General features: G+C 38.0%; 1 protein-coding gene across 10 annotated transcripts in view; it reads right to left on the bottom strand.

Moving 5' to 3' along the window:
* CACNA2D3 (calcium voltage-gated channel auxiliary subunit alpha2delta 3) overlaps positions 1 to 26491 on the bottom strand; it is a 474873-nt gene that overhangs the window by 177844 nt on the left and 270538 nt on the right. For all 10 annotated transcript variants that reach the window (XR_010368516.1, XM_064432564.1, XM_064432563.1 and 7 more), the window contains 2 exons: positions 25928 to 26017; positions 22188 to 22301 (listed from right to left, as the gene is read on the bottom strand). Coding sequence is in view for 9 of the 10 variants with exons in the window: in XM_064432564.1 (XP_064288634.1) it covers positions 22188 to 22301; positions 25928 to 26017 (204 nt within the window). In the remaining variant the exon portion in view is untranslated. The remainder of the gene's footprint in view (positions 1 to 22187; positions 22302 to 25927; positions 26018 to 26491) is intronic.

The raw sequence follows: 26491 nt of genomic DNA, 5'->3' as shown, positions 1-26491 counted from the left end.
TTTACTCTCAACTGAAAAAAAAAATCTTTGAAATTTTTGGTTTTTTCTGTACAGGAATTTGTCACTCCTGTCTGTAGATACAAACCTAACCTCCTCATTCTTAGACGTTGTGGAGAGATGTGATCTACTGGCACCTCAATCTCATTGAAATATACTTCTTGCTTCAACTTAATTATTAATAGTCTTTAAAATAGAAGTGAGTCCCTACTGACCTGTGTTCATTAAAAATCACTTGGTACTTCCCACAAGCCTGTGGCTGTGTCTGTATTCTCAACAGGTTTGTACTCAGGCAATTGCATTCTCACAGTGCAACAGAACCCTGGTAAAAGATCAACTGGAAAAAATAACTTTTAGTCTTTCCAAATAAAAAATCCTTGTTGTGTCATGTTGCTAATACAGAATGCATACCTGCATTCCTGAGAAGGATGAGACACCCCTAAACATGCAGCCTGTAAGTGCACCTGTACTTTACAGTGTTATGAATAGAAAGTTGTAATTTTTTTTAAGTTTCAGAGTTAAAAAAACCAAGCCAGACCGAGTCAGACTTCTTTAGGTTCCCTGCGAAGAAAAGCCCTTAATCACTCGTTGATGGTGGGTGATTAACCGATTGTTTCCCTGATGCTGGCTGCATACCAAGAAGATACCAAGAGAAACCCTCCAGGGTAAAGAGACAACCCTCCAGTGACACCAGAGACAACATGCAAATGAGAAACGCAGTGCACCCTGGATTGTTACAGTTTTACAGTTTTTATAAGAAAAACCCCTAAAATCACGAGCCATAAGTGACTTAAAGTGACGTCTAAGGATGGGAGCATTGTCCCGTACCTGCTTAAACCTTTTTATTTCTCACTCTAACTTGAAAAGAAACTGATTAAAGAGACCCCCCCGGGTTTCTAAACCAACAAACTAAGGACTCAACGACTCTCCCGTGAGGACAGAGTCCCCAGTTCTGTCTGCAGACCAGCGGACAAAACTGCATCATCCTCCTGCTTCGTGCCACGCCTGGGAGCAGCGGCGGCGAGGGCGCAACCCGTCGATTTCTTCCCACCTGAGCTGATTCTTCTTAATAAAGGCATTAAAAAGGAGAAAGATCTCCTGCCCATTTATTTCAGCTTGGGGGCTCGTCCGGGATAGCCACGCCTGAAGAGGACACCAGGACTGGGACGGCCGCCCACCCTGGACCTGCAGGACAGCTGGCTATCAGGACCAGAGAAGATCGGCTTGGGACAGTGACACGGAGCAGCGTCGGATAGGTGAGAATATCCGGCGGCGGGAGAGGGAGGCGAGCGAGTGTGTGTGAGTGAGACGAGGGCCGGCAGCTCGGCTCCTCGAAGCGAGTGGGGACCCCTCAGTACCGCGGTTCCGCACCCCCGCGAGGGGGCCGGCCGGGAACAGGGGGAAGCGAGTGGAACTGGTGATTGAGGCGCCTCCAAAGGGGTAAAGAGGACCCCCCTCCGGGCGTGCGGAGGAAATACTGTGTGAGTGGCACGCACCCCACAGGACCCCCCTCCGTGCGTGCGGAGGAAATAGCTGTGTGAGTGGCACGCACCCCTCCGGGCGTGCGGAGGAAATAGCTGTGTGAGTGGCACGCACCCCAAAGGCCCTGATACAGGTCCTAACGAAAGAAGTTAGGGTATCAGGCAGTTTGGCCCAGACAAAGGGCGCCTCAGAAGCCAGGGTTTCGAGGTTTGACTGTTTGAGCCTTGGCAAGGGAAGGCCAAGGTCTCTCTAAGTCCTGACGAAGGAGGTCAGGCGAACCTCAGAGGTCAAGACCTCGAGGATGTTTTTTTTGTATTTTGGTTGTTTGTTGAGTCTTGGCAAGAAAGCCAAGGTCTTAACAAAGTCCTGACGAAAAGGGTCAGTGAAATTGGAGTTTTGGCAGGAGGTCGAGACTTCTTAAATAAGATATATTTCCTTTAGAGAAAAAGACATCTTGTGATTTGGCAGAAAATAATGGGAGGGTGCGGTAGTAAGAAAAGTAGCCAAAGATTAAAGAATATACCTCCCCACAGTCCCCTAGGTGAACTATTAGAGAAATGGGACTTTATAGAAGGCACAGAAGGATTAGATAAAGTTAAGATGGTACATTACTGTTCAGAAGTGTGGCCAGAATTAGAGGTGCAAGGAGGATGGCCATGGTGTGGGACGAAAGACAAGTGGATGTGTCAACAGCTGAGTAATTATCTGACAGCTAGAGAAAATACTGATGCTGAGGAACTATTGTATATAGCTTGTTGGTTGAATGCTATACAGAAAGAAGGAGTGCAAATTTGTAAAGTGCAGAGCAAGAAAGAAGGGAATGAAAGAGGAGATGCTAGAATTAAGGAAATTGGTAAAAGGTGGGACCCTCTAGACTACTTGCCTCCTGATGCCCCTCCACCTTATAACCCTCTCCTTCGAACACCTCAAATAGCAGATCCAGTTCTTCTCCCGGCTGCCATGGGGGCCATTCCCTCACCCCCCCTTTCGACTCCTTCAGCTGCTTCTGCACCACCACTAATACCTACTACATCTGCTGCATCCTCCACCCCTTCTCCAGCTCCACCTAACCTGCACCCAAGCTCTTCTCCCCCTCCTACGGCAGTCCCTCCACCTCCTCCTAACTGTGACATAAATACCTCCTTATCTAATAACCCCTTATCACCAGGTATAACCGTTGACTTACAGCAGGTCCAAGTTAATGCTATTACCCCTCAAGTGAACAATCTTGTGTCTGAAAATGGGCCATACTGTAGTACCCGATCCAAGACCTCCAAAGCAGAGAGACTTTTTCCCCTTAGAGAAGTTCCTATGGGAGGAGTAGCAGGAGGTGTTAGTTTTGTAAATGCTCCTCTAACTGCCTCTGAGGTGAGAGGATTCAAGAAGGAGTTAGGGAATCTAGTTGAAGACCCTGTGGGCATTGCTAACCAAGTGGATCAGTTTTTAGGTCCAAATTTCTACACTTGGGGGGAGATGAATTCCATTCTAAATATATTATTTTCCCCAGAAGAGTCCCGAATGATTAGGGCCGCAAGCATAAGAGTTTGGGAAAAAGATAACCGTCCAGGGCCCCAAGTGCCATCAGGAGAAGAAAAATTGCCACTAGTGGATCCCAATTGGAATCCTAACCAGGAGGAAGGGAGGAAGGCCATGATGGAGTACAGGTCCTTGATAATTCGAGGGATAAGAGAATCAATTCCCAAAGGAACCAATACAAAACTAGCATTTGAGAGTATACAAGAGAAAGATGAAACTCCTGCCACTTGGCTTAATCGCCTGAGGCGGAACTTTCAATTGTACTCCAAAGAGTTATTGAGGGAAGCATTGAAAGTGTATTTAAGGAGGGATGAAGAAAAAGCAAAGGCCAAAGCTAAGATCATGCTTGCTATAGCCAGAGAAAGTGTGGGAGCAAACAACCCTTTCCTACAGTACAAGGCCACAAAAGAGTGGGGGGGTCCACCACCAGGAGCAGGCAAGGATAGGCCAGTACTGTCAGGGACAGGAGGCATAGAGAGGCCTCGAGTCCCTTTGAGTGAAAGCTGCTGCTATTACTGTGGAGCAACTGGACCCCCCCCCCCCCCCAAGACTGTTTAGCCTAAAGTTGTGAAACCTTTGCTAGCTGATCAAGATAGCAAAGGAAGCAGCTTTAAGACCAGAAGATCTGGTAAAAGTTTTTTTTAAGCAAAAACCACACCCGAGTAGGGAAAAAGAAAAAAAGAACTCATATTTTGTGAAATTTAAAGTTACATCAAGGGATATGGGGGAGTGGTTAATATCTGACGGACGGGTGTTGCTAAACAAAGCACATGCTAGGATGGTGCTAACAGAGCTACAGAAACTAACCCACTGGGGAGTCCAAGGACTATGTGATTATTTCCTAAGAAATAACCTGTGCATAAGTGTATATGGTCTAGCAAAAACAATTATAAAAAAGTGTTTAACTTGCCAAAAAGTGAACCAGAATGAAATAGTGAATACCTTAGACTCAGACTGAGGTCCAAATTTTGTGGCCCAAACATTGCAAATTATAATTGAAGTTTTGGGAATAAAATGGAGATTGCATACTCGGTGGCACCCCCAGAGTTCTGGGAGAGTGGAACAAATGAACAAAATTCTCAAAAATTAATTGGCTAAAGTGTTTACCCCTAGCGCTCTTGCGCATCAGGACAAGACCCCGGTCTGATATAAGGATTTCACCTTATAAAATGATTTTTGGACTGTCATTCTATATAATTCTATAGCACAGGAGACTACCTGGAAGGAGAAATTTGAAGGCCCCTTTCAGGTACTCCTCATCACTAATTCGGCCGTGCGAACCAGAGAAAAAGGTTGGACTCACATTACGAGAATTAAAGGACCAGTCCCACCCCCAAGCATTGGACAAAATTCTTCAGTGTCTGGTATTGGACCAGATTCCACACCACTCTCACCCCCGGGCATTGGACAAGATTCGTCAGTGTCTCCTTCTGGTATTGGACCAGATTCCACACCACCCTCACACCCTAACTAAGGACAAGATTCAACTGCATCAGGAGTTAATTCAGCTGAGTATACTATTATAAAAGGACCAAATGACTTAAAATTGACATTCAAAAAGACTGATAAACTGCATAAGAAAAAGGTTTAGAATCATAACATGTCTTGAAGTGTTTTAAGAAATTTGTAAAAGTTAAAAATTGTTAATAAGTAATTCTGGTTAAGTCGTCCCAACTTGGTACCAAAGACCCCAGGTTAATCTTCTCCAGAGTGCTCCCCTAGGAGGGACCAAATTAGCAGGGACAGATCAAGAGAGGTTTAACCAGAGGAGCAAGAGACTCTAAAGAACTTGGAGACTTCTTCTCAGTAAAATCCTCAAGAGGCAAGGCCGGGTGGGCAGGCTGTGCAGGATGACCCATACCGGACTCTTGGGAAGGGTAGTAGTGCTGGCTCTGATTGCTGGTGGTGCTCTGGAAAGCCCAGGAGAGCTGTGCAATGAGTACTACCAACCTTTCTATGAGAAAGAAGTAAGCTCCTTGCTGAGAGTCCACAACAATTGTGTTAACCTCTACCAATTGATCTTTTATCAAGAAAATAAGAAAATATATTGGATGACCCGGAACACCGCCACCTTTAGGCAGCCACTCCTGGGAGAGCACCCTGTAGGAGAAACCTGGTGGTGCTTTGAACGTGATGCTACTGAAGCAAACCTGGTAAATCTGGTAAAAGGAAAAAGTATTTCTAAATATTGGGAGGGCACGACAAAAATTAATCTCTTTCAGGAAACCCCTAAACGCCTGTTTTGGGTCAATGGTACCACAACATCCACTGAATTGCCAAGAAGCTGGTCTAGTGGTAGCATCATTAGAATTATAAAACAAACTGTCTGTATAATACACAAAGAATCTGGATCAAGTTTAAGAGTTCCTATATATGAAGATTTGAGAAAAACAAAACTGAAGGAACAATATATGTTAAACAAAATTTTGAAACTACAATCAGAATTAGAAGTAATATCTAATCAGACCGCATTGGCTCTTAATCATATTAATGACCAACTCAACCAAACCAAAACAGTAGTTTATCAAATCAAATTAATTGTGGCAGTCATTAGAAATACTTTAAACGAAATAAAAGAACTAGCACATTTACAAAATCAAAAGACTCCTACACTTGATTCCAGTTGGTGGGATAATCTATGGATTTTCAAAAAAAGTTGGAAAACTATAACCTTCACTGTGAGTACACTTGTTAGTCTGTTCTTATTTCCATGTTTAACAAAAATAGTGACATCTGCTGTACAGAATAACCTAAAGATCTCTAAAGGAATTAACCTGAAAAAACCAAAAAAAGGTAATGAAGCTTAGTAAATATGATCACCCAAGTGCTGAGGAAATGTATAATCAATATAAAAAATATAGGAAATTCTATGTTAATGAGCCAAAAATTATAAGTTGATGCAAGCTTAAGCTTGATCAAAGAAAAATAGGGGGGAACTGTTATGAATAGAAAGTTGTAATTTTTTTTAAGTTTCAGAGTTAAAAAAACCAAGCCAGACCGAGTCAGACTTCTTTAGGTTCCCTGCGAAGAAAAGCCCTTAATCACTCGTTGATGGTGGGTGATTAACCGATTGTTTCCCTGATGCTGGCTGCATACCAAGAAGATACCAAGAGAAACCCTCCAGGGTAAAGAGACAACCCTCCAGTGACACCAGAGACAACATGCAAATGAGAAACGCAGTGCACCCTGGATTGTTACAGTTTTACAGTTTTTATAAGAAAAACCCCTAAAATCACGAGCCATAAGTGACTTAAAGTGACGTCTAAGGATGGGAGCATTGTCCCGTACCTGCTTAAACCTTTTTATTTCTCACTCTAACTTGAAAAGAAACTGATTAAAGAGACCCCCCCGGGTTTCTAAACCAACAAACTAAGGACTCAACGACTCTCCCGTGAGGACAGAGTCCCCAGTTCTGTCTGCAGACCAGCGGACAAAACTGCATCATCCTCCTGCTTCGTGCCACGCCTGGGAGCAGCGGCGGCGAGGGCGCAACCCGTCGATTTCTTCCCACCTGAGCTGATTCTTCTTAATAAAGGCATTAAAAAGGAGAAAGATCTCCTGCCCATTTATTTCATACAGTACAAATGTGTACTGTAGGAGAAGGGAGAACTGCCCCATGTAAATTGAAATCAAATTATTTGCTGATTTAATCCTACACAAACAACAGCATTTCAGAACTCAGAAAGAGTCAAGGCAGAACAATGACTGTGTGCACCTACAGACATTTGAATTATTCTGTGTGCAAACCCAGGACACAAGGAGCACTGAGCCATGCAGGGACCTAGGTGATACCTCCTCAGTGGCACGTGGTGGCTCTGTTTGGGATGTCACCAAGCCACAGGCACACACCACATGTGCAGGGCTAATACACTGCTGAAAGGGAAGGAAGGAGGCATGAAACAGAAGGGGGGAAAGTAAAAAGCTAACAAATTAAAGCAGCTCCAAACTCCTATCTGACAGAAGACTCTATTTTCAATTCTGTTGTTTGATGCAGTGTAAAAAATACAAACTAAGCCAGGAGAAAATACTTTATCTTCCCAAAGGAAGAAATCAGACCCAACCATCTTATCAAGCAGGAAAATGTCAAAATGAGAGAAATATGCTTTAAAATAGAGAAGCTGGGGGATACTGTTTAATGTTGAGCTGTGGAAAACCAAAATGGGCAAGATGCGTTGTGAAGGACCTTGGAAAAAGCCTTCAAGGCTTCTTGGTGTATATCCAATTCTGTGCTGCAAGGACTTATTAACAAATGGACAGTATAACAATAAGAACTGAGGATTTTAGAACAGGTGGAAAGATCACCTGCTCACATTCTGCCAAAGGCCACACAGGAGGCTCAGTGCACCCACCAGCCAATCTGAGATGACATATTCTGCATTTCTTCCATATGCTCCTAAAGCAGAGTGATCCTGGTATATTTATTTACAACTGGCATGCAGCATATTTTGCCAGTTTTTCCTCTTTCAAGGCAGTACATTTTCAGAAATTTTTAAAAAATATTACTGGGAGAGACTTTAATAATAACACCACTTCATGGGCTGATTGAGCTGATGAAATCAATTCCTGTGCAATGCCCAACCAACAGCTCTCCAAACAAGCTGCAGGAATCAGTTAAGGCAGCTTTTGATGCAAGAGCACACAGACTTGGTAGAAGGGCGGGTTGAGTCTTGGCAGCACGGCTAACAAATGTAATTATAATGATAAAAGCTCACAAATGGCTTCATTCTACACTGTCACTCACGACACAACCTGCTATCCCTCACTCCTGCTGCACACAATGACCTGTGTCATGCTTGAGAAAACAGCTTCCCACTGTGATTTGACTCTTACTGAGTGGCCAGATGGGGCAGTTTTGCTTCATTATTTGTGTCTGTGAAGTGGAAATGCCAACAGAAAGATTCATTACTGTCAAGATCATCTCTGCAAAGCTCCCTTGATTTATTAGGGCATAAACTGCTGTACTGGCTGTAATGAGACATAAATGTTCTGTAAAGCCTCTGAACTCAAGAAGGAAATACACTGCCATCAAGAGGCTCGGGGCCTAATTTATTAACAGCTTCTGTCATACAAGCAGCACTGACTGTGGCAGTTACAGGGAAAAAATGTAAGAGATTTGCCAATGACATGTTTACATAAAAGAATCTCTTCTATTTTTTCCTGAAATTTGTTCAGTGCTGACAGGTGAAATGCAGTGGAATTGATAAATGTGATAAAATATCAGCATCTCTCAGATTCTATTTAATGTTGAGATTATGATCCAGACTTATAAATCAAAGGATAAGGAAGCTTAAGACTCAAGTTATCTTGAAGGGAGACAATTCCGTGTCTAACTTCTGCGTGTTATAGATTTTTTAAGCCCTACATTTTGTGAGGCAGTCCAGATTTTCTTACATTTTTTTCTTTCATAGGACCTTGCCTACTTTTGTAATTAGTACAGTACAACACTCCTAGAATAGTACAGCTGTTTATGACAACAAACAAGTGTCAAAGAAACACTAGAACTTCTTGTTTGTGTCTGCCATGAAATACAGGCATTATTTGAACAGAATACATGAGCTGCTTAATCCACACTGAGAGCATGTACAGAGCACTTCAGCAATACAGGAATAATTTAATATTCCATTGACAAAGGGCTTGTAACGTGCGCATGAGGAGCTGGAGAGGCTCTCACTGTTCAGCCCTTTGGATTCTGCGTTTCTATCAGTTACAGATTCATCAGATAGTTAAATCAATGGAGCAAACAACAACCAAAACAAAAAAAAAAGTGACAACAATAACAAAACCCAAAATAACACAAACCAAAATAACAAAAACCTGGCACAACTTAAAAATGGGTCCAAATCTGTACCCACGGTAAAGACTCTTCAGCACATTCATAAAGAATGTAACACGTTATGCTTACATTCAGTCAACACATTAGAGAATAAATGAAAACATCCAGCTATAAAACTACACTGTTGTACAATAGTTCCTTCTAAAATCTTACTAATTTTTCATGTACCTCTTCCGAAACTTAGAGACATAGATGCACAGTGCAGACTAATTCTCAAAAGTCTCTTTTCAGAATGCTGTTTCAGAAAACTTTTTTGCAAGAACCTATGATACAAAAGAAACTTCTCTAGTGGGAAATATATCATAATCTGAGCAGTCCTACACAGATAATTAAACCCACATAGAACTTTTAACTATTAGATCAGCAAAATTAATGGAGAAAAATAGAAGTACGAAGATATCTGCTTATCGTGGCAGATAATCTTGTCCATGCTTCTGATTTCATAGTCCAGCCTCACTCAGAGGGCAACTACACTTTGTAATGGCACAGCTCCTGTGACCAGCTCTGGATCATGTAGATCCTATAGTGCTGTTAACACTTGATTAAACATTAATGTGGGAGTGAACACCAGGATCTTTTGCCACTCAACAACCCATTAATAAGTCACTTTAGAGAAAGGAGAAAAATACAGCAGTTTTGTTGAACCGCTATCTTTTGGAAAGGCTAGATCTGTACATTAGTAGAAAAATTACATTTATTAGTATTTGTATGAATATAAATGGACATAAAGTTCATTACAGGTATTTGTAAAATACCTGTGTGGCTTCCTTTACACTAATATTCCCTTACGGCTATTAAATGTTCCAAAATTTAAAAAGCAGCACAATAAACCATAACAAAACCAGGTGTTTACTCATCAATTTCTCACTATATGATGGACAGTTTTTAAATGAATTACGTAGTTTTGAAAATGCATGGAATATGGCAGCATTACAACCCTTAGATCTGAGCTCACATTCAACTATTTTCCCCCTCCTCAGCAAAAGCAGCTGTGGTTATTTATACAGCATGAGCACTTTTGTGCTGAATTCCTCTCCTTTTCCTGAGAGTCCCTGTGGTGTACCTTGTGCACAGATCCTGTCCATCCCTGCTAACCAGTTAAAGATAATTCTTAGTAGTTATGCAAGTGAGTCTCTGGAAGAGCACATCTGAACGTGGCTCTGGTGCAGAGTGGCACAATTCTTGTCAGAGTTCCCTCAGTGGATTCAGGAGCCCGATGGAGGGATTCAGGAAAGGAATTTGCTAATGCCCTTAAAGGTTCAATATTTGTCAGCCTAGAAGTATGTTCTGACTGGTTTCCAATGATTAATGACTGTCATCTGCTTGCCTGGGAGAAGAGACCATTTTGAGCTACTTTTGTGAAGGCAGTGGAGGGGCAGGGAGGTGAAAAGACATTCCATACATCCCTGCTGCTATGTGACCAAAAATTGCCTGACCTCAGTCTAGCCATGTCTACTCACTTGGGAAAGGTATGTGAGGATTTTATAATGGACCAACCTATGATTTTGAAAATTGTATTTATTATTGCCTATTTCTAATACAAGCAGAGCACAGTCAAAGACTTCACTTTTATTTTCACCTTTGCATATAACTGATTATTGTATATAACACTGTTAAAACCATAGGGAAGCACCCACAAATTATATTTATGGTCCAATGGCTTATTAATTATTGCTTGCTGCACACAAATTCAGAGCCAAGTGCATTTTTCTGTCTGAAATGGCACAAATATGACGTACCACAAAGGCATCCTCAGATGTCTGGCTCATTTCTAGTTTCCATACATGGCCTTTTAAGGAGAATTTAGGTCAGCCAAAATAAAATACTTTGTTTCAAAATGGGGTGCCATATGTCAAAATGTACTTAGCCAGTAAAATTTTTAGCCAAAAATTCAGTATTATCAGATATGGTGCTAAGAACCCTGTACTCACAGTTTCCTCATGCTGTTTGTGTACACACTTGAATATTTTCTAAAAATGTGTGTCTGGTTGCTTAAATGTATTGAAATTTTTTTACAAATTATTATCATAGTTATTAGAATTATGCTGATAGAATTTTTTGTTTAAATAACTTTTAAGTTAAATTTCAATTATTGACTTGAGTTCTGTCACACTTTTCAAAAAAATTCTAAACAGTTCCATTGGCTGTATAAATACTGTGGTTACTACTCTTCATGGAATCAGTGATAAGTCCCAGAATAGAACCTAACTCCCATTTTGACAGAATTGTACTGAGTTACACACAACACAGTGCTAGAAAATACCTCCAGCAAAGAAAATGAAAACTCATTTTTCAAGGCAGCTAACAGGATCTTTTGTCTTGGCAAATATTGCCCCCTGTGTGAGAGACAAAGAGAAAGCTACTATTGATCTGTACTTAGAGCCATTTTCTGAAGGAATTCTTCCAGGAGAGCTGAGCACACAGTATTGATGTATGGATCCAGCCTCGGGCAGTGTGAGCTGCCCACCTGCCAGACCTCCCAGGACAGCACAGCCCAGAGCAAGACCTGCTGGCACAGCAAGGCACAGGTACTGGGTGTCCCAAAAATGGGCCCAGCAGAGACAGAAGCAGTGTACTGAAAGCACTCTGAGTGCCTCTGGGGAGCAGAACCCACCCAGGCTGTGAGGAGACACGTTGATATCCCTGCCTGAATCACGAGGTGTGACCCTGCTGACCCCACAGCGCAGGAACAGAGGCAGTGGGACAATGAGGAGGAAAGAGCATGATCTCAGTAGAAGCCCAGAATAATTTCTGAAAGACTGTTTATACCTTTCCAGCACAACACGAACCACTCAACACTAGAAAACAATGGGAATCTCAGATTAATTGTATTCCCTAGGCAGATTCTGTCGTTCCCACTCAAAATTGCCAGCAGTACAACTGCAAAAAGGTTTCATTGGTGGTGTTCCCACAAACTGGGGGACTGATGAGGGACTGTTCTTCAATTGCAAGTGACAAGAAATGGATGGACAGAAAGATAGTCTAACCAGAGTCACTTTTGCACACAGGATGAAATTAATTTTCCATGAATTTTTGTGTCTATAAAACTTGGTAGCATGAATATTTTATGAAAACTCACCCCTAACGTGATGCAAACATAGCCAAAGCAAATGTTTACCGTTTTCACCCATCCCTACCACAGATGTTTCAGTATTCGGACAAAACTCTTATTTTATGAAAGATTCAGCCATTTCTTTTTCACAAGATGAGCAAACTCAATAAATGTATACTCAGTTAATTGCACTCTTGAAGACTAAGTTAATAGAATAGACTAAATGCCTAGGATTTTTTTTATTTTGCTTTTTTAAGCAACAGTTAAAGATTTAGACTGAAATATTATTCATTGAAAGGCCAGAATTGTTCGGTCTTTTGATTTTTATTCTTAGGAAACTTTCTTCCTGGTTGTACTACTATCTTCTATTATTGAAACAGCTAAAAAGCACAGAAACAGACAATACCCAATACTACCTTAGACATTATTAAAACCCCAAAGAATTCTTCTTCATCAGAGGCTGAAATACTGAATAATTTGATTTAAAACTCTTAGAAAAATTACTTTTTTTACAACACCATCATATTTTATTCTTGCCAAGAGGATTGTCCAGCTTGCCTATAATATTTGTCTGTTGTCTCGATTCATGCAAACTTCCAAATTTTCCTTTAGGCATAATGACAACAGAGAGCAGTCATCTTTCTAGGGGTGTTTGTGGCATTTTTCCTCACACAGTGATAACTTGTTTCTGCTTATTTTTAAAATAGGTGATATGAACATAATAATGATGCCAGAAGTTGCTGAATATTTCCAGATCCTGTTGAAGCTTGAGAGCTAAGGAACTTGACTGTACAATTTGAGAAGGAAACAATTTTCCAGGAAAACAAACCCTTAAGTGGCTTCTGTCTTGAATTGTCCAGGCTCTGTAGGTGTTCTGTTTTATGAACCTCCATATAACACATATTTCAAAATGTTTTATAAATATTTATAGCTGCTCCTATTTTCATAATAACATGCTGAACAGCAGTCATTGGTATATACACTTTACTACTACAATGGATTTTAAAGCCTTCTTCAATAACAATGAAGATTCAAAATCCTGGATGATTCAAAATCCTTCATGTTTTCTCAAGATATGTCTAATGACATAAGATGGCAGAATAAAGATTTCGGTCTTCTAACAATGCACTAAACTCAGCTTCAATGTTAAGATCCAGCATAAAGCTCTCAAGAACTTGTAAGGGGAAACCTCTGTGACTGAACTGAAATCTTAAGAGAAGTCAATGCACAAATGATAACCCACAGAAAGAGAACATATTTATTCAGATGTGCAAATCCCATTCTGTCAGTTCTGCACAGAGACAATTATGTTAAGGGTAGTAGAGAGGATTATGGGATGATGGAATTTGGAACCTCATGGAAAAGAATAGGTTTTTATCAGTTTTGCAGCAGATATCTGCACATGGGAACAGAACACAAAAGTTAAGTCTACAGAGGCTGCCATGTTTTGCAGGAGTCTCAGAATGCAGTTAATGCTATTATGCCAGTTTAGAAAAAGTAGGTATAAATACAGTGAGATAAACAAACAGTGCTCTTTAAATGGGTATTCCATAAAATGCCTAACCACTAACAAAGTTAAAGATTCAACCACTCAGAAAGAATCAGCAGACCCACAACAGAGTTCTAAAGATGGGATTGTTTGGATAACTTGTTTAGTTCTTAATTCAGTAAAGCGCTTTAATGTATGCCTGAATCTGTTGCTTTGGTTAGCAGGGATGTAATAACTCACATATGTAAGCATTTCACTGAAATGAATACTAAACTAGACATATATGAGCCCCTGCATGGAATGAATCTCTCATGCTGCCTTGATATATGTGCATGCATTGAGGGATTGTTCCACAGCCAGACACCACGAAGGATAACAGAGGTACTCTGGGAAAATGGTATATATGAATAATAATTTCATATAAACAACGTCTGTTGTACTTCCAAACCAGCAGAATTTGGCCTCTCAGAGTAAAATGAGCAAGAAATACCATTTGCTGTATGTAATGGTATGCCAGCAAGAGAATACTATACCAAACATTTAACTTCCTTTCTTTGTAACATTCCCTTTCCAAACATCTCCTGAGATTTGATATTTAAACATGCAATTTACCAACCTTCTCAATTTAAAGTAAATATCCAACAGAAGTTAAAGTTTCCCTGTGTAATGAAACAACACACTATGGCTTATTTTAATACAGTGAGAGTTACAGAAAATAGGAGTGTATGAAGATTTCATTAAGACAAAAATTATACAGGAATGAACTAAGATTGGATCATACAAACAAGGTAAAAATATTATTCAGAACTCAGAAGAAAATGTCTGAAAACAGTTATTTTTTGGTGTGGTCCATAGTTTTCCAGGGTACTTACCAGCTGCTTACAGGCTGTCGGAATTGCTGTACCTCACCAGAACTAGCAAGGAATCTGACCTATTGGTCAGGAAAAAATGCAGCATCCCATTTTCCTGTTCAAGTCTCATGATTGCACCATCTCCTCTACTCATGTTCCTGCATCAAACTGGGGCCATTCCTCTTAGTCATCAAAAAAATCTTTAATCCTATTAAAGTGCTTGTCCACTACACAATACTGGTTTTGACTCAAGCTTAATCTTACATTAGGAAAAAAATTGGGTTATAACAGGACATCAGAAGTACAGTTTTTTAAAACTTACTCCAAAAATACATGTGAATTTTTCACTCTTCTCCGTTTGTAAAGTCAGTGAAAATTTCCACTTTGTAGCTTCTGCTCCACAGGTCAGAAAATACGTATTGAGCAAGTTTGCAGATCTATGATATCCTAATTTCAGGCTGTTAATGGAGGAACCAGAGATGAGTGAACATAACTCTAGTTTTATCTCCTGCAGCAACTTAGTTTTCACTGACTGTTGGCTGTAATGTAATGTTTAATATAAAATCACATTATTTCAACTCTTTCTAAAAGGCAAACTAAATAGGAAATTTAGGAAGACATTCAATCCAACACAACCTTAACTTTTTTTTTTTTTTTACTATCTATACTTATTTTTAAAATTATATTAATCAAAATAATTGTTTGGAGTACTGTATTATCTCTTTATTGTCCAGTGCAACCAAATGGGTTTCCTATAAGCACCTATGGTCACCTTTTTGGTGGTGGGTCCCTCACAATCAACAATATACATTCTTGATATTTTACAGAGACTTTTGGTACTCATCTAAAATAGAACAGCTCTGACAAATTTCAACATCTCTTTCTATAATGTTAAGAAGATGCATACATTATAAAGAGAATTAAAAACAGTCTATAAACTGAATCCTGGCTTTTAGGATAACTGCAGCAGTTCTCAGTTTAAACCAAACTAAGATACAGTTTTTATTATGCTGTTAAAGAACTTCAAGAAATAAATGATCTCACCATTTCTTTAAGCAGATGACACAATTCTTCACAAAAAACATTACCTCAGGAATAGACGTAGTCCACAAAACAAAATAGGCACATTTGTGCAATTATCATTCCCACTTTAAGTGTCTTGCTTCTGGCATGATAATTTAAAAAAAACTAAGACCTTACAGCACATAAACTATCAGGATAAGGTTTGGTTGTTTGGGGTTTTTTAGTAAACAGAATCTATAATATATCAGCTTCTTACTGTGATATTTACTTCTTGTGTTTTGGCCTCTCTTGTTAATAATGGCCATCAGCCAAACATTTCAGCCACAAGGAGTTTTATGCCAGAGGGAAATGGTGATTATTTGTAGTCATCTAAGCACGTTTTATGGACACCTATTTTATCCCAAATTTTGGATCTCTCTATGTCTACATACTACATAAAAGTTATCTTCTTTTTTGCAAGGAAAAGGAATAATTTTTGTGTTACTGATACTCATGAGTTCCCAAAGAGTACTTTGGATAATCGAGTTCAAATTGTGGGTTATTCTCCATTTAGATTGTCCCTTACTTATAAGGTGTTCTGTATGACTCACAGCTAATCCACTTTTGTATCTATTTCTGATTATATTACAAATATTAGCACAGTAAGGGCACTTTGAATATGTACTTTCAATGGGTATAATTATCATTCCATCTAAAAGTCTTCAAACATTCAGAAAGCATTAGCCCCTCCATGAGTCTAGCCAACAAGTGACTGTGTACAAGAAGCAGTAATCCTTCCTCTGGCAATCCATACATACCCTGAGGATAATATTTAATTACCTTTATCTTCACAAAAAACATCTCTCCATTTGTTTCAGTTTAAACACTGCAGGAGAAGTTTCTTCATGGCAAATTAAATTGACAAGTGACTGAAAAAGAGGTCTTAACTACTCTGAGTGTCATATAAAAGAATTCAAGTAAAAACACTAGTGACAAATTTGTAGAAATTATTATGGTAGTTTTGATTAAAAAAAAAAAAAATACACTGAAAGAGGACCTACCCGCCTATTTTAGAAGCAATAACGCAAAATAAAACCTTTTCTTTTTCCAAAATGAAATCACACTTGTGGCAGGAATCTAGCTGTGATGAGTTGTTTCTTTTTATCCTGAAATCAAAAACTTCTGTTTGATCTCATACCCCATCTTTAATCATACTACAGGAGTGCCTGAAAAGGTAAGTAATTAATATAAGTTACATCATAGCCTGAAAGGCCTATAAAGTGTCTGGACCTTCTTTTGTTCTTGAGATAACCAGTAATAAAGCACCAGGTTTGTGCAGCAGTAATGGCATCTGCCTCCAAAGTACGTCAGCCTGTTCAGAAAGAAAATCAGTTTAATAACATCCAGACAGGACTGCACACGAGACATTCAGTTTGCTACGAATGCTCCACATTGCCAGCCTGGCCTCGTTCCTAAGCTGCAGACTTGGTTAAGGGTGTGCAGAAAGGTTTGGAGCCTGTGGATGGCAGACATGAAGAGAAAGATGATTTGCCACCACTGTGGTGCCACAACACAGCCACCCATTCCCCTGCAGCCTGTTCTCACAGCACACATTAACTCCTTTAGGATAGTTTTCATGCCATGTCTTCATCTTCCTTTGCTAAAGGAGGGAAAGGAAAGCCTCCTCTCCTGTCCTATGGCAGAAGCTAAATGTTTGAGGATTATATACCCAAAGCTTGGACATTTATTTTGTAAATACAGCGGTTGAGAGGTAATCAATTATTATCTATCAACTGGATATGTAATCACTAAATAAACTCACTAAATAGGTTTCTAGTTAAAAAAGGGAGAAAAAATAAATGTAAATATTTATTTCATAGATCTCCAATATAAATGAGTGGATTGATATTAAGAGCTTTAGTGACCAAGTGACCAGTTCTCACCGGGAATGATCAAGTATGTTTTAAATATTTAAGAAAGCCATATATTATTAAATGTTAAATAAATACTGATCCTGTAAATATATGCATAAAAGTCCCACATAACTAAGAAGCTATTAACTGATTATTACTGCCTGCAAATCTAGTATTCTATTATGAAACCAAATCTAAATCCAGCAGATTTCAAGGTGTTGCTCTCTGGATTCAATTATAATTTTAAGTACTGTATATAGATCCAGAGACCTGCCAGACTGTGAAATTTTTCCTATAAAGCAGATGTAAGAGTAGGTATAAACACTTGAAAGTCATGGAACTATTTATATTGTAATTTCAACGGTTCCATTCAGACATGGGCAGCACTGGCTGTTAGGTCTTTCTACACCATAATCATTTAGCAGTTGGAATAAAGATGTTATTGCAGTTATGCTTTATATTCACCCTACTTGAAGTCTTAGCACTGATAGAAACCATCTTAAATCTCTGCCTTGTTGTAATGGTTCATAAGCACAAAGAAAATATTTCTGTGCCATACAGAATTAATTCTAGCCAGAGCCCTCAAAATAATAGGAGACAGACAGATGAAGTTCTATTCCCTGTTACTTGCCCAGAAAAAGAAAGGCTGCAGAATAACTAGCAAGGTAACTGGATACAGAGGCATTTTTATCCCAGATTCTCTATCTGGATTTGATTCTAGAAAATGAGGAAACTTTAGGTGGGATTTTGGTTTCCATTTGACTTCGTAAGGAATTAGTGCTTCTGGTTTTGCATATACATATATGCTATGGTAACATAGCATATAGCTGTTTCACATAATTATGCAAAATCCTTTTCAGACTCAAAGACACACCCAAAGGGGAGGATGAAGTTCAGATGATTCAGTGATTCTTTTGCTTTCTTTTCCAGGTTTTACATATGGTACAATACCTTTAAGGAGACCTTTCAGGCCAAGAGCAGAACATCTCTTTCTGGTCACCATCAGTCATGAAAGGTCACAAAGCTGACGTCTCCCTTGACCACCTGAGTGCTGCACTGACCCAAAAAGAATACTAAAAGTCTGTACCCAAACTGAAATTCTGACTTCCCCTTGATCTCAGTGAGATTTTAGATTCTGCTCTCAATCATGTTTATGGAAGAAATGCTTTTTGGCTTCTCCAAAGCAAGGAGTAGATGGGTTTTGTAGAAGTATAGAACTTGACAGCCACATAAAAACAATGGGAAATAGAGGAGAGAAAAAGACCCTCAAATATGCAAGCACTGGGTCATTTTAGCCAGTAGAGAAAAAACATCATGAGACTTCATGGAGTTGTCAGTGAGTCAATAGGGTTTAAAATTGTTGCCTTACACATTCATGCAAATGTTGTGCAAATTCATGGAAGAGAATTTACTGCATTATTTTCCTTTGTAATATCACAAGATTCTGAGAACAGTCTTGCTATATTTAAAATGACAAAATATGTTAAATAATATTTAAGTAGATACTTTCTGTTCCAAGTTAACTAATTTTCAATTAGTGATTAAAATGGCTTTCAGCTGGGAACCTGACAAAGTTTGAAGCTCTGTTAATATCTCTAATCTCGTCATAATTTCATTTTTTGATGCACTAAGGCATTTTAGCAACATTGACAAGATTAATCTTCATGGAATTTTCTGCTAGTTATTGTTGGAATTTTCCACTAGAAAGGACGTAGGACAGTTTTATTTAAGCAAAAATCATTAGTGGTACTATCTTCTGGGAACAGACCTGGAGCACTATCTTTCCATGTTGTCTCATCTATCTGTCTGCTTGTCTGCCTCTCCTACCCATGGCCTTTCATCCTTTTGAATTAGAATAAGGGACCTGGAGAAATACCTAAGTGCAGTATTTTCCTTGGTTTCTGATAATGCATTTGCATCTCATAGTAGGAGCAATAATATAGAATAAAAGCATGATTCTGGTACAACTGACATCAAAAAGATATTTTGAGACTTAAAAGGCTTTCTCCTGAAATATGACATCTTAAAAAAAATAAAATTATTGCAACTATATTATAGCTCTCATTGTAAACAAACACTTCCTTGGTACAATTCCTTTTAAATACTTATTCCTGCTACATGATGAAAAGTAGTGATTTTATATGATTTATTTACTCTTGTGGATTAATTGTTCCCTTTTTGGTACTTGACATGGCAGAGTTGCCTTGAATGAATCACAGACATTTGAAAGTACTGAATGTGAGTTTCATGAATGAGAAAAATCATGTATATAGCACAAACTCATTTCTAATGCGTGAGAATCAGCTCCTTAAGATTGCACCTATGGCCTCATAAAGAAAAAGGAAATAGATGTTAACAACTAGTCATATAAATAAAATATAGTGTGTTATAAAAATAGCATATACTAGATTTACATTTAAAGTAGCAGAAGATACTAAATAAACATGGGAAAATATTTTTGGGGAATTTTTTTCCTTTTGCTGAGGAAGACAGAGACTCATAAAAAACCCAGTAAAATGAAAGCATTCCTTCTTTCAGGGAAACAGTCCAGAAGATGATTTTTAACAGTCTTTTGATGGTCATAATTTCCTAGTTCACACAAAAAATCAGGCTGATTTCCTTCAAAAACCTCAATTGCTTAATTTAAGCTACTTTGGGGACTTAACTGGAGCCATTTAATTCCCTTTCCTAATAATTGCAACATGATTTTAATTTTTTATCAGAAGTAATATGATTTTTAATCAGTTTTTAGACAAAATATATCTCCAATAATGTGTGATAAAGTGCTGTTTTCCCTGTTTACATGGTATATAATTTATTTTTTTCAGGCTATATTTTGCAAAGTTATGAATGGTTTTGAAAAAGGAAGAAAACATGAATTGGTGTTTATATCCTGCAAGTTTGTATTCACTCTCCATTTTCAGAGATCATCACTGACAAACTTTTAAAGTCTTCATAGTTGCATAAAGATATTATTTTCCTTTCTATAAGAGAGCAAGATGCTTATGTTGCAACTAATTATAACTATTTACTATTATCTAACATTAGATCAACTCTAACTGTAATTGGTACTTTGCTAACCAGGTAATTGAGGTAAACAGAAACTTCAGAATTTACCTCAATTAGAGTTATTGCCTTTTCCACCACTGTCTACCCCAGTATCACAATCCAGGAAAAACATAAATTATAAGAAAGATGGCAAGGCAATACATAGATAATAGGGAAAACTATGTACATTAAAAAAAATAACCCAAAACTATCAAGCAGTTCAAAGGTGTGATTTATACATTTAAAAACCAGCTTTGGAGAGAATAAAGGGGGTGTAATGCAAAGGCAGTGAATTTCAAATGCATGGCATGCATAATTTCTAGGCACACTGACACTGCAAATATGTAGAATATTGCATTTTCAATAGCCTTCCTTTCTAGAATAACAAATCCAACACAGACATTCAAAGCTCTAATGCATTAAAGCCTACATATGGAAATCTTTTACATTTTTCATACTGAAACATTTCAGGCTGAAAGGAGGAAAAAAGATTTTTTTTTCCCCATACATGTTTCTTAAAACACAATTTACAAGGCTGTGTTAATACATTAAATATTTTTAGAAGAGTTGAGTAGAATATTGCATATTAACTAAAAGCTGATCCCCAGACTTCATGTCCTTGCTGAACAAGGCAGGACTCTTGATGCTGGGCCTTTGCAGAAGAATTCCCAATGGAAACCTCTCCTGCTGCTCTTTGCAACAGCTGTGCTGAGCGTGGTTATCTCAGATGGAGCTGAGGATTAGCACATGAAAGATACACAACACATGTTTTTGTGAAAATACTTAGCTGACTCTTTCAGAGAATTCTTTCCTTGCTGATTTCCTATGATAAGAGTTTCCCCAGAGTCTCTTCTTCTTAAGAGAGGAACCAACTCCAAAGAATAAGAAAATGCAGCACCAGAGGCACATCCTTCTGAGAGACTGAGAACTCCTTCAACACCAGTTTTTGTTAGATAAAGTAAAATGTTCTCATGGAATATCTGAGGGCTTAACAACTTAAATTAGATGATATCCCATTGAGTAAAAGAGGAAGGACTGGCCACAAAGCCTTTATTTAGCTTTTAGGCTTTCTTTCCAGTGGAATGATACTATATTTGCATAAAACAGAGATAGAAGTCACTCAGAAAATAAACAGAATTTTATAAAAGAGAAACATGACTAAAAGCTGAAAATTAAAACAGCTACTTTTTCCCCACAGAATACATAACCCCATACAGCACAATCACATTAATCAATTACTTCCTCAAACTGCGCTTCCGACCATGTGGTTGTTGCTTCCAGAGGCACATAACATGGCAAAGAAAAACTTCCCAAAATAGTCCCAAAACTTGCTTTAGATCAAAAGAAAATGTAGAAGAAAATCATGTCACGTAGAGAAGACACAAGGCCCACTAGAGCTTATCAGGTAAATTCAAGGCATTTCTGCCCTACTGTGAAATTTCCACTTTCGATATAATAAGGTAATTTCACTCTGGGCAAATTTCTTTATACAGATCAATAAAGGCAAATACATTTTTAACACAATTCTACCATCAGCTCTATCCCTCACTCTGCCAAATGAAGTAATTAAAAATACTGAGTACTATATCTGCTCTCTCCTGCCATAGTAAGCCACTCGCTGTCCATAGTTCATACCCGTCTTTAGCTTGAAAAGGCATTGAATTATTAATGTGTATTTTGGGAGAAAAAAGAAAATTTTTTTTCATACTTAATGATGTGTCTCAGGGGAAGGATTATCTAATGCTCAAAAACCTGGAGGGAAATAGTGCCTTTATATCTTATTAACCTAAGTCCATTACCACAGTAAAAGGCCATCTCTATCCGCAAGCAATACCATATAAGCATCTTTTTTTTTTTTTAATTAGTGATCCAAAATCATTTATAGATCATTAAAAAGATTGTTACTGACTTTTCATAGATACACACTTTAGATCGGATGTGAAGCTTTGGGTTTCCCATTCAATAAAGGTGACAACACACTTACTTTTCTGTCTGGCCAGTTGTATTTTGCAAAGATGGTATCATATGTATCCACAGCTCCATCAGTGATCAGCATTATGGCTTGGCTGCAAATGCTTCCTTGTCCTGTGTGATTGAACTGCAAAAGGAAACAATCATTAGGAACAGCACATCCCTGTTATATGGAGATAGACAGGATCACACATGGATTTTGTCAAATCTCTACCATCCTTAGAAGAAGTCAAAAATATTCAGGCTGAAAACATTTTATCATAGATTGTGTGTTCTTGGTGAATCTAAAAATAAGAAACATACATAAATGTAGCACTACCCAGAATTAAAATGGTATTCCCCTGGTTTTGATAGATGATGAGTATTGATGCATCCATAGGGTTTGCTTTGATTTAAAAGAACATGTTACACAAAAAGAAGTAATGAATGATGATTTTTCTGAGAAGAACAGGAGATACACAACTCCTGAGAGACCTTTGACTATTCATATGGCATTCATTCATATTCACTCAGGATTACATTCCATATGCTATTTTCCTTTAAATATTTATCTGGGAGAACCCAGCTCGTATTTATATACTCTGAGATTCTCCTATTACCCAAAATGAATATATATAAGTAATTCAGGCTGCTGAAGTGCAGTACTCGAGCACAGGTACTCAGACAGCAATCAGCAATCCTCTGGCATAAGCAAAGGAAGCTTCATCCTTAAACAAATGGGATTTTCTCCTGTCAAAGAGTAAACACATTGTCGTAATATGAGCTTTGATCTCTTCATTCTGGAGTTGGTGCTCTGATTCTGAATCCATGTGTCTCCATTTGGTTTGGTTGCGAAATAGGTTCTTATTTGTCTGTGTATTGCCTTATGTATTCAAAGTACTTTGGTGAAAGATCCATCTTTTAGGACAAAAAAAATAGCAAAGTTGTAAAATTATTTGATTTTTAATTTATCTGTATGAACACTTAAAAAAAAATCTATGAAAAATCAATAAATGGGCTATTACAATTGCTTGTAGTTTTCATGTACATTATCACATTTGAGGTCAGGCAAGACCTCATCCTATCACCCCTCTCTTGATGCTGAGAAAGCCAAACAAGAATTACCTTGTCCCACCTCACCAGCCTTGCTGTGCTCCAGAATGGGTGGTCCCATTTAAAAAGCAGTACCTGTGTTCATAGGTGACTTACCTTGCAGGGACTCTGAGTGCTCTTGCAGTCATGGAAAAATATTCAAAGTATTCTGGTTTGATTTGGACTACCAACAGCTCTGTCTTTTAAGCTTTCCACAGTCTGTTTGCCCTTACATATTCTCTGTTTTCCAAACTCTAAAACCCACTTTTCCTAAAAAAGTTCTTCTAAAAATTTCATCTTTGTAGAAATGCCTGCAGTAGGAACAGGTGGGTGGTGGGTTCGAGAAGTCCTCTGTTTTTTCTGCCTTCACATTTCTGTGTCTGAGTAACCACACCCACATTCAACAACCATTTCTATCACCTGCATCTCTCCTCAAGATCAGCTTCCTTTTCATCCAACAGAAACCTCAGCAAACAGCACCAGAAACACTCTGCCTTAAAGGGCAGCTAATGTGGATTTATAGTTAGCTGTATTGTTATCACTGCCTCTGTGTAATTTCCAAGGCAGTCACTCCTTAAAATTCTCCCATCATGACAGGTTCTCCAGTCATAACCAGAACCTGAATTATTAAAGCGGGATTCTTTCATGATCTTACACCCATTATTTTCATATAAAGATGAAGTTACTTTGTCTAGGGATATCTTCCTCACATGGACAATATATTTTAAAAGTGACAAGGTGTCTGAAAAGAGAAATTAATGAAGGGGAAATGCCTTTGTACATGTATTTTAAAACACCACTCTGTATGCATCTGCATTATTCTACACAGTTATCTGAGTATTTTGAAAAACGGGATTAAATTCAAATACTTTGATGAGTAATATCTTCTCATATTTGTCTAAAACTTTTAATTTTATTGAATAGCAAGAGTGATGAAAGTGTTTTCCATAATAATAACAATGACAAGGGGCTTATGATGAACTACAATTAACTCAGTGATTCATCAGTTAGCAGCCAAAATTTCAATGCATCCTGACATTTACAGCAGTTGGTTGTGATTAACAGTCTTTGAAATGTCACAGAATTTTATTTAATTGGTTATGATTTTTTTAAAGGTAATCACTTCAAAGAGCACATTTGTCACCAAAAGAGATAATTGCAGTTGTCACATGACATAGTAGGTGTCTAAGTACTGTACCAAGCACTTGTGTATTCTGCCTCTCTATAATGTACACTGCATTATTTGACAATTGGAAAGGATTTGGAAGTGGATTTTTAAACATGCTTTTCAAAGGTATCAGTAGCAAACATCTTCAAGTCTTGACAACCATAGCAAATATTGAAAGGTAATTGCAAGGCAAAATTTACTGAGTTTAATTAGTGCAGCCCCTGAACCATTTTAAAATCCAACCAGAGTCTTTATAGCTTTATAGACTGTAACACAAAGCTTTCTCTATTTGTTTTTTTTTCCTTTACTATACCACCACCCACTCCTTTCCCTTCCCCATTCACCCACTTGCTTTTTTTTTTTTTTTTTTTAAATGAAGAAAAGACATCCTTAGTTAACCTATAATTGAAATAGGCTTCTGGTACATAAAGTTCACATCCTGTAGACAAAGTGGAAAATGGTTTGCTGTACTCTGCAAAGGGGAGATTTAGCTTTTCCTCTGGCCTAGGTGGCTTTAATTGAATCTCCCAGAGACTTTGCAGATATGCCTGTATAAAATGGAAAATATTTTTATACTGGCATTTCTGGAAGTTTATATGCAAGAAGGATTGACCCTATTTAAAACTTCATTTTAAAGTATAAACATAAGCAATAAATACAGCACCTTGAAGTACGTAGTCAATCATGATCTTACAGACGTCTCATCACAGATACAATTCAGCACATGGGATGTCAGATCCCTTTGGTCTGAGAGCTATCAGATTATCTAACGAGATTTTTATACTACATTCATCATTATAACTTCAGTTACCTCACAGATTTTAAACCAAAGCAAAACAGGTCTTGTTTCAGGTCTTTTACTTCCTGCAATGTGATTTTTTTTTTCCAGTTCACATAGATTTGGAGGACTAGTACAGAACATCTCTTGCACTGAGGCATTCATGCTATTTTTCTGGTTCCCAAGACTCTATCTGGTGCCCACAATTGTTAATAAAACCTCTACAAACAGTGTCCTTTACTTTGTGCACCTTTTCCCATTGTCATTTTTGGCATGTACCACACGAAGGCATTAGTTCCACACTGTCTAACTGAACACATGAGCAGTGGGTGGAAGAAGATACTCCTTTTTTCATTTTAGGATTTTATGCCTGGAAAAGAATCAATCAATATTGCCCTTCAAGATGAATACACAGGAATTAGAACCATTAATTAATCTAGGATCACACAGCGTAAAGGCAGGCACACTTGTCAAGTCAAACTTTTTTGGAGAATATTTGGGTTTGAGCTCTTATTTCCAAGGTACATCCTTCAATCAAAAGACATTTTGCTATTTAGTTTAGATGAGTTTTTTTCATCTTCCAGCAGACTAACACACTTCAGTATTTTTTCCACAAAATACATGATTATACTTCAGGAAACATTTTAAAACATTTTCATGCATATAAACTCAGTTGAAAAAAGGGAAAACAAGAAGGAGGTGAAAAACAAAAAGGATCTGAAAAACATGAACTTACTTCATTGAGCATGTTGAAAGCTTCATTCAAAGCAATGTCCAGCATTCCAATTCCTTTTGCAAAAAGTTTGTCAAGGTGTTCTCTGAAATGCTGAAACATGAACAGGAAGGTTTTGTTTGTCAGAATGTTGTTACAACAGACCTGTCAATGATTAAGGATTTCTGAATACTTGAGACCAATTCCTAGGCTTAAATGACCACCACTAATTAACAAAATAATTCCCACTTAATCCTTTTTGATTCTTCAAGTAACACTAAACTAAGGATGTGTTAGTACAATAATAAGGCAATGGCATGCCATTTTTGATACATTTTGGCTATTTATTCAATCAAATAATTTTGTTTTAGTTTTTTGTTTATGTTTTTATTTAGAGATCTGCTTCATATTTTTTTTTCACTTCATATAGTAATTTTATATAATTTCTAACTATTTTCTCTCTAGGTTTTTGGAATCTGATACTTAAGAAAAATAATTATTTCCAAAATTCAGCTTTAAGAGTGCACACCTCTAAAAGATGGTAGATTCTAATCATTAGGTCATTGAAGTATAAATGCAGTTTATCAC

This window comes from Passer domesticus, chromosome 9 (genome assembly GCF_036417665.1).
Source record: "Passer domesticus isolate bPasDom1 chromosome 9, bPasDom1.hap1, whole genome shotgun sequence".
Classification (NCBI taxonomy): Eukaryota; Metazoa; Chordata; class Aves; order Passeriformes; family Passeridae; genus Passer; species Passer domesticus.
Note: the sequence above shows the minus strand (reverse complement) of the source record. Positions and strands in the feature narration are given on the sequence as shown.